Source organism: Juglans regia, chromosome 10 (assembly GCF_001411555.2).
Source record: "Juglans regia cultivar Chandler chromosome 10, Walnut 2.0, whole genome shotgun sequence".
In the NCBI taxonomy this organism is placed as follows: Eukaryota; Viridiplantae; Streptophyta; class Magnoliopsida; order Fagales; family Juglandaceae; genus Juglans; species Juglans regia.
Genome location: NC_049910.1, coordinates 17,086,395 through 17,095,749, shown reverse-complemented (window position 1 = coordinate 17,095,749; position 9,355 = coordinate 17,086,395). Strand labels below are relative to the sequence as shown.

General features: G+C 38.9%; 2 protein-coding genes across 7 annotated transcripts in view; one reads left to right on the top strand and one right to left on the bottom strand.

Moving 5' to 3' along the window:
- The window catches only part of LOC118349655 (vignain-like), a 669-nt gene extending 276 nt beyond the window's left edge, over positions 1–393 (top strand). Inside the window, exon 2 of the mRNA XM_035695165.1 lies at positions 11–393. Within this exon, the coding sequence (XP_035551058.1) occupies positions 11–393 (383 nt within the window). The remainder of the gene's footprint in view (positions 1–10) is intronic.
- A 1,010-nt stretch (positions 394–1,403) lies between these two features.
- On the bottom strand, positions 1,404–5,433 carry LOC108993882 (pentatricopeptide repeat-containing protein At1g06270). 6 transcript variants are annotated; one of them, XM_018968920.2, is made up of 5 exons: positions 5,163–5,433; positions 4,137–5,055; positions 3,715–3,796; positions 3,376–3,435; positions 1,404–3,050 (listed from the first exon to the last, which is right to left on the bottom strand). In XM_018968920.2, the coding sequence occupies exon 5, from the start codon at positions 3,003–3,005 to the stop codon at positions 1,962–1,964; it is 1,044 nt and encodes a 347-aa protein (XP_018824465.1). In that variant the 5' UTR covers positions 3,006–3,050; positions 3,376–3,435; positions 3,715–3,796; positions 4,137–5,055; positions 5,163–5,433; the 3' UTR covers positions 1,404–1,961. The 6 variants fall into 6 exon arrangements, with proteins under 6 accessions (XP_018824465.1, XP_035550873.1, XP_018824472.1 ...); XM_035694980.1 differs by lacking the exon at positions 3,715–3,796 and having other exon boundaries at positions 4,137–4,185; positions 4,909–5,055; XM_018968927.2 differs by lacking the exon at positions 3,715–3,796 and having other exon boundaries at positions 4,909–5,055.
- Positions 5,434–9,355: the final 3,922 nt, after the last annotated feature.

Below are 9,355 nucleotides of genomic sequence, written 5' to 3'. Positions count from 1 at the left end.
CCTTACAAAGGATCACATGGCACCTGCAAGAAAGCCAAAGAAAAAAAGGGTGCAGTGAAAATAAGTGGCTATGAGAAGGTACCTGCCAATAATGAGAAAAAACTGCAAGCAGCAGTTGCTCACCAACCAGTATCTGTAGCTGTAGATGCTTCTAGTCCGGAATTTCAATTCTATTCTAAAGGTATATTTAGTGGCCACTGTGGAACTGAACTTGATCATGGAGTCGCAGCAGTTGGCTATGGAGAAGAAGGTGGTAACAAGTACTGGCTGGTGAAGAATTCATGGGGCACTGGCTGGGGTGAATCTGGTTATATAAAGTTGAGGCGTGATCTAAAAAATAAGCATGGTACTTGCGGCATTGCCATGGAGGCTAGCTACCCTCTTAAGAAATGAGCAATCTTGTTTGTTAAATTTGGCATTTTGTGTATGCAGAACAACAGGAAGTTAGCTTATCAAGTTAATCTTGTGTAGCAAGTTTATGTAAACTTCAAATAAAAGATGAAATAAGCTAAAACCTTGTCACATATATACGAAACTGGAAAAAGGGACTTAATCATTGTTCACAGAGCTTGTCAAGAACAAATTTTAATCCTACTTACAGATCATAACCTGGAAACAGTCAATGACTTTATAGTTTTGTTATCGGAATCTTCAATTTTACCTTCTTTAGTTTTTTAATTTCCATTCATGTTGAGATCTATTTTCATCAACCTTAAATTAGCCATTTCATGCAGATTATGGTAACCATATGAAGTTTCTACCGCAGTAAGAGCTTTTCAAAGCCATACTTACTCAGTGTCATGGAGACAGTACAACCTTCAGCTAATGTTTAAAGGAATATGCCAACCCTTCTGCCTTAGACGAGGCAAATCTCGCCATTGGTGTTGCTTAAATTAATCGAGCATGTAGTCTCAATTAGGGAGGTCACAGATTGTCTGAAAAAGATGGAAAGGACTTTTGGCATTCAACTGATTAAAATGGAAGAAGTGATTTATCAGCGACACAATGTCCAACTGAAGGTTGAACTAAGCTGGTTTCAACCTCATTGGGATGCACTAGAGAAATGAAGACACAAGGATATATTAAATTCAGAAAAATGAACTTCCGACGATTCTATGATTTTAAGGATCAGGAGTTCCAGGAGGCAGTTGGGTGGCCGCAGTTCGCCAAGGATTAATGATATATTTTGAGAGGAAAAAGGCCCCGGACAAAGTAGCCCTGTGAAAAAATTAAAAGAACGTTGAAGGGAAGAGAAAAAAGAGGACTGACATACAGAGAATTGGTTTAACTAATGCTGGAAGTCTGAAGACAGGATAGAAAGCAGATGGGGGAATTCAACAAATTAACAGCAGCCTTCCACTGTGTACTTTCGATTCTTAATTTCAGTAAAAAATTTCCTAATATTTTCCATAATTGATCTGTTTTTCTATTGCCAAGTTCCAAAATGTTACATGTAATGTATATTCGAAAAACAGACTTGTCCACTGTAACTGAAACAAAAAAGAGACTTGTCAACTGTAACTGCAAAGGACAATGAATTTAAGGGGGCTACTCATTCCCATAACAGTCAATCGACCATCCAAAAAACATTTCCTATGCATACCTATACATTGGCCTGCTTCCTAATCCGTGAAGGATTTAAACTCCATTCATGTATTTCTTTCATTCTGGAATATATTGCTCTAATGGTCTAGCTGGAGGAACAGAAACACAAGGACTGCTTGAGAACTCCTTCCTGTTTCATTTTTAAAAAGGAGTTGGGCGCAGCGAACTCCGACACTCTCTTGAGCATCAGTTGCAGGTATAAGCAGCAACATTTTCCATGGAAGGTAATGCAGCTGAGTGCCTGACAAAATAAACATTGATCCCAAAGTTCAGAAGCTAGTCACTGTTGCGAAATTTACTAGGTCCGTCCCAGATTGAGCTTTTAACTAACCCACACCCAAAGCAACTGCAACGTGCTAAGACCTTAACTCTGAGAATCTTTGCCTAACTGCACAAGCAAGCTCCCATTCCCCAATACCAGCAAGCCTCTCAACCACCTTTTGCCTGACCTTGATATGCGGTATAAGACCTCTCTCTGCCATAACCATCGCAACCTTTCCAGCCAAAATATACTCGCTACACTCCAAACAACCCTCAACGACAACCTCATAGCTGTCAAACCCAACAACAGTACCCTCTCTCTCCAAGAACTCAATCATCTCAACTGCTTTCCATATCTCTCTGTTTGCCCGCAATGCTACTGCTACCTTCACAACCGTTGCCTGCCTTGGCATCAATCCCATTTTCGCCACCATTTCCTTCAGCATATCAGTGGCATCGTTAGTTTTTCTGACTGTAGACATTGCACCAATCACGATGTCATAACTCTCCAAATCAGGAACACATCCGGCCCCAACCATGCCCTTCAAAACTTTAACTGCCTCCACCAATTGATCAACACGGCAGAGAGATGATATCAGATAATTACATGTGCCACAGTCAGGACGATATCCGATTGATTGCATCTCCAATAGGATGTTAGGGACACATTCAGATTGGCATCGGCGTTCCAGCCATGCTGAGGAGAGGAGGAGATGAATTTGCGGGACAGGGATGCAGCCAGAGTAAAGCATTCTTTGAAGAATGGCAAGTGCAAGAGGGAGGGGTTTGGGGCTTTGGAGTGTGTATGAAAGAAGACATGCATAGGCTATCCGGGGACGAAAGCGAGGTCTAAGAGGGATAAAAGACTGCAAAATTTCATCAATGATTTGCATCCTGATGTTCTGAGGAAAAGTTGAGAGGAATGAGAATGGATTTGGATTCTGGACGGCTTCTTTTGAAGAAAGAAGGTCAGGAATCTTTTGGTACATTTTGACTTCAACTGCAGCTTTTAAAGCTTCTTCTACTGGTGGGAGTGAGGAGTATCGGTGAAGTGAAGTAAATCGGAAGAGACAATAATGAAAAAGAGGACCAGATCTGTAAAGTTTTGCTGCTCCAGTTATTACCATATTTGAGGTCATAGAACATCACCATCCCAGTGGGGCAGCATGTGTCACAGCATGAACCTGCAGAGTTTGGTCTTTATTAATGACAAGAGCAGGAAAAATGTATGGGATGAAGACTTGGTAAATAGAAGATAAGAAAACATACATCACATGATAAAACATTATGTTAAGCTTCTTCAAAGGGAATGTTGAAGGGTATGATTGTCACACCCTGCACCTAGGGCGAACCCTTCTAACTTGAAATCCACAATAATAAGAACTTAGATACAAAAATCCTCCAATCTTAATTATCCCAACTCCTCTTCCAGAGAAAATAAACTAAACACTAATAAATATTATACCAAAATCTAACAAAACTAGTTATGCCACATGAGACTTATCACACCTTTCTCTTCTAATCTTGTCACATGCCATCTATTCTAACTGTCACAATCATCAAATTCATCTGAAAAATAGTGGAGATAAACGGGTAAGTTATCAACAACAAAGTAAGCATCAAACCTATACCAATGTGTAACCATTAGCTAGTTACAAAATGCTGAACAGAACAAAGTCTCAAAATAACATAGCGATATTTCAGAAACATATATTTATAATAATAATTTATCAAAAAAATTTATTTGCAATAATAATATAGACAAAAGACCTTTGGCATAAGAATAACTGAAACAACATCATAACAAAACAGAGGCCATGTTTACTCCCGTGGCAGGATTGTGCAAACCTCGGCAACCAAACAGGCAAAAACAGAAATTGAAATCTCCCCCTTTTAAACTCGGCGTGCAAAGTGTGCACATAGGAAAGACCTACCAATAGAGATGTTGGTACCAGTGTAAGAACAGAGGCCACAATTTTACACGTGTGGTAAGGTTAGAATAGAAGCAGAAACAGAAAGTTATGCCATAGGGTTTTCAAATGCAATACCATAATAGAACAAAGTACTGAATATATAAATATCATATATTCACATAAAAGTTTCAGACATCATATTCACTTTTATGCAGTTGAGAACAGAGTACCAAAAATGCTCATGTGTACCAGTCATGACAAAAATACTTCATTTTTATGTTTAGAAACAAAGAATAGTGCAAAAAATAACCAAGGTTGTTTTCATAACAAAAATATTCAAGTTTATCACAAAATCACCTCAGTCAGTTTTTGGCAAAGTCTAGCATTGGAGCACCGCTCCCCTGAACTGCACAACTGAATTGAGCAAAATCAATCGAACCCTAAAAGAAGTCTATACAATCTATAAGTACAAAAACTAAATAACCTAACACCTCTAAAATAAATGAGACAAAACATTTAAATAACTCCTTGACAATAACCCAATGATTGCCATTATTCTAATCCGATCACTTGCAACTTCAAGCCATAACTTCCAAGACTGGTCGGAACCACCATAATTACACATATGTCCATTCAAATATTTCTTAAACACCTAGAAGCTACGAGTCGACCCATTTAATCAAATCTAACCACATCTCATCAAATATGTTTATAACACAGATTCCATTTCTGAACATTTTGACAAATTGCATGGTACTCTGCACAGCCCTCTATTAATTATCATCCCGACCTAATTGACAACCGATGCAAATAAGCCTATTTTTATCTTCTAGCCGACCCTTTGAACCTCCAAGCTTATTCTAGATATTTACCCCAACTCCCCAAAGCAAGGTTATAAAGTCACCGAAACACCACAATCGTACCATCATCATCGCGCCCAATTTTCTGCCTGCCCAAGACGTGCACACCCAAATTCTCTTGAAGCTAACACTCGAAACCAAACTCCAAGAAGTCAGCCCATAAACCGCCCGAAGTGACCACCATAACCTAATGCATCTAAATTACTTACCACAACCCGAGACATAACTAAATCACCAATTTCCACCTTGACCTTAAACATCCAACAAACCTCAACTTGCCGACTGGTCAAGCGCCATAACAGCAATTCTCCAACTAACAATCCAGCTTACTTCAAGAGACGGACTGCATGGTGGCGGTTGAACCCGGCGTGTCGTGCGACGTACTCCAAGTAGGCTATTGCGGAGGCTGCGGCTGACTGAAGAGGGAGGAGCTATCAGTGAGATGGACAGAAAATAAACGGAGAGAGAGAGAGAGAGAGAGAGAGAGAGAGAGAAGGACAGAGAGAGGTAGAAGGGAACTTACCGGTGTGATGAAGCTGCAACCGGAGGCTGCAAGGGACTGCGGCGTCAGAGATAGTCAACGGAAAACTCAGAGAGGAGAAAGAGAGAGAGACACGAATTTGAGAGAGAGGAACCAAGAACAGAAATATCGACGGAGCGAGACTTAAATGAGGCGGCGTGCTTGTGGTGCAAGGCTTTGGCTGCAGTGGAACAGAGGCGGACGGCGTGGGGGACGCAGCGGAGAATCACAGATGAGAGAGATGTTTGGAGGGGGGACTTAGAGTAGGTTCGAGGGGTGAGATGAGAATTTTGTGTTTTGTTTTGAAGTTTAAAATATTAAGTTTTAATATTATTATTGTTTTGGGATTTGAAAAATGTGTATTGAGATTTAAAAAAGTTGAATTGTTTATTATATTTTGTATGAGAATTTAAAAAAGATGTAATGATGAGATGAGATGAGATGAGATGAGAATTTTGTATTTTGTTTGAGGTCCCAAACCTGCCCTTAAAAAAACATGTGATAATCAATAACTTGAACCACTATTCCAAGCATATATGAAAATGTCATAAACAAGTAAGCATGGCAAAATCATCATGTGAATCCGATTACAATCAAGAGATTATCATCAAACAATGAGTGCATACGATAGCAACAAAAGTGTAATGTTCACACAACATATACAAACATTATCCAAAGTAGGTTGAGAGTCTAATTACAGAAAATCTGATGAGTTAACAAATAGCAAGTTGAAAATACAATAAACAACGTTAGATGAGTACACATGAAAAACCCTAATTTGAGTGGATGCATGTGAGAGTGTGTCGTGTCTAGGGTTTACTCCCTCAGGGCTCATGAACTTCTTCTTATGTCTAGATAGGTTCCTCATGCATTCAGACTTCACTCAGGTGGCTGAACTCTATAGAGAGAAATATTCTAGTTCAAACTCAAGAGGTCGTGACCTTCTCCCCATTCAAAAGCTCATGCTCACGTGTATAGTGCTATGGGTGGATCGGTTCTTCCCTTGAGATGAAACCCTAGCCTTTCCTGAATGTCCATGTACAAAAGAAAGCATGGATCACCTTCTTCACTGAAAATGGTCACGTGTATGTATGTGTATGGATGAGGATAGGCGTATGGATCTTACCGTGAGTCTTCCTTCCTCTTGGATGGAGTCACCACTTCCTTCGTTACTCATAAGATTGTTGGATGAAGGTAGAGGGTGCGTATTTGGTATTTGGTTGGAGAGAAATGGTGAGAAAAATTGAGAGAATGGTGAAGCCGTGTGGGAGGGGAAGTGGTACAGGAATGGGAATTCGAAATTTGTCCAAAAAGACCCTTCACCCGTCGGCTCCTCCCATTTTATAGACATCCCCTCATTCCTTGGAAAAGCAAGAGACTTATACATGGGTTATACATGGGTGCCATGTGGCACCATGCTAAAAATCCCTTCATCTTCCTCATCATTGAGTTGTGTTGGGAAAATCAAAAGCCTCATAGACAAGTGGTGTGAACCTCTCCATCCAAAACCCTAGCTTCCAAAAGTACCATTCCTCATGTGTCTAGGTTCAATATATCCGATGGTAAAAATCTCAAAACACAAACCCTCAATCATCCTTGGGAGGATGAATGGGTGCATGCTTGCTACTTGGCAAGGGTGGCAAGCAATGTGTGTGTGTGTGTGAGGGGTTGGCCAAAACTCCTCATTTCCTCACAAACCTCTTCCTCTTCCCAAGACTTGAGTGGCGTGTACATGTGGGTTCCCTAGGCAACCTTTCCTCTTCTCTAGGCATAGGTGGTGTGTGGGTGTTGGTTCCTTATGCGAAAGACATGTGGCATGTGGGTGTGGGGTGCGTGTCTGGGTGGCTGAATCTAGGGACTTGGTTTTTCCTTGTCCCAAGGTGCCTCTTCCACTTCTCATCATTTGTTTCTTCTAGAATACCCCATTCCAAAGGCATGTGTGACACTTGGCAAAGTGCATCTCCCTTGGCCGAAACCCTAGTCCTTGTGGGTTATGACTTTGCCCTTTGAGCTTCCCTAGGCGCCATTTCAGTCACAACCCTGCCCCGGAGTGGGCGAGATCGCAGTGGACATGCCTGTTCTTTCCTTTTCTTTCTTTTTTCTTTTCTTTTTCTAATAATATGCGATCGGCATGAACATGACACACGTGTACTCTAAATTTCTAACTTAATAAAGGGAACACCTAATAGACATTCTTTTCAACATTCACCCATAAGAGACTATCAGAGTCCATACGTTCATAAAAACATAACCTATCATCCATAGACATAACTGTTCTAGTTAGGGAAGGTCCTAAGCCTCTGTCTCTCCCTCTGCAGTAGTGCCTTGCTCCCCAGCCTTTTCATCATTACTAGGACGTTTAAAATATTTAAAACAAAAGTGAGTCGAATACTTAGTAAGTAGTACACCATGCAGTGAACATACTAGGCGTCTATTATTTTATTTTGAAAACATGCATACATAAACATTTTGCTAATTCTTGACAATGCTTTCATACATAATATTTTAAGAAATAAGTCATACTTTCATGCATAAACATTTAAGAAATAAGCAAAAACTATGCTTTTATGCATAAACATTTTAAGAAATAACTATACTTTTATGTTTCACTTTCTTTGGCCGGTGCACACTATTATGCCCCGTGTGTTGGGTTTAGCGGTCTTCCTTTGGACCTGGATTCCGCCTGTGGCCATAGGTTGGGAATCCCTTTCAGTTAGGGGGCAGCATTGGGTGCACTACCAGTACTACTTACCTGGCATTGCAATCTGCCCATTCATTTGGTACCATTTTCATTCATATGGCCGTTACGTATTTTCATATATTAAAGCATTCATTCATTCAGTCCTTTCATTCATTCATTCATTCATTCATGTCAGTCCTTTCAGTCCATTTCATTTAACAGTTCATTCATGCAAAACGTCATTTAGAAGCATGAGCTTAACATCATCTTTTCATTTAATAGTACATTTATGAAGAAACATCATTTTAAAAGCATGAGCTTAAACATCATTTTTCATGGCATCCATAAAGCGTCAGATCATAGGGACAATTTAACATCAGTTCATAGGGATATCTTAAAATGTTTTCTTCGCATCATTTAAACCATCAGTTCATAGGGATATTTTAAAGAACTTTCTTCGCATAATTGAAAGCATAAGTTCATAGGGGCATTTTAAAACTCGTTTAAAACATCACTTGGAGCATAAGGCATGAGACATTCATTACCTTTCCTTTACATAGTGCATGAGAAATAACTTAAAATAGTCCATGGAAAGACTATTTTAAAAGCTTACATGAAAAGTAGTTAAGAATTCATAGGCTTCAAGCAAGATTTCTTTGGTTCAAGCTCACTTTGGGTTATGGACATTAGGAGATAAAATCTGGAATTCTCGACAATGGGCCTTAAAATAGATTTAATCATCTCAAGTAGGCTAAACAAGCTTAGGGAACATGCCCTTTAATAAACTTGTAGTCCCTCATTATAAAAAGGTTGGCTCATCAATATTTTAGACTCTTGGGTTAGGTAGAATTTAACCAAACGAGGGACAACATAGATGGACTATTTTTATGGCATGACATGGACTTAGGAATACTTGGTTAACTTTGCATATCATAATACCTCATGCACAATTAATCCCTTATATCTAAACTAACTAAGTTATAACCTATTCACATAAAACCTCCCATTTAAGATTAAAGTAGCATAAAGTATAGTAAAGTTAACCATTAAGAAACTTTAAAATCTTTAAATACTTAAACTTATGCTTTACCCACTTAATACCTTTTGAAAGCAAGATTTAAAATTATAGAACCAAGCAAAACCTTTAAACCAAACATCTAGCATCCTAAAAATAGATTACCGACCAAATCTCAATACAAGGCACTTGATACCAACATATAAAATTTAAAATTACTTTAATCATCACCTATGATTAAACCAAGTTTAATAACAACATAGTATTTTCAAAATATAGGAAAATACATAGCAAAACAACTATAATACTATTCGGTTTGGGCCAAAAACAGGGCATACATATTTATTTGCAATATAGGAATTTTACTACACCAAAACACAAGCTAAAACAACTTAATGAGCTTCCAAAATCACATTAAAATAAATAAGTCAAATTAGGATTTTTTTTCCTTAAACTCTTAGCTCCTTTCAAGAGGTAATATAGAGGACCAAATGGTAGTAT

Coding starts and splice junctions, on each gene's coding strand:
- LOC108993882 (XM_018968920.2), bottom strand. CDS start 3,005: ATGACCTCAAATATGGTAATAACTGGAGCAGCAAAACTTTACAGATCT.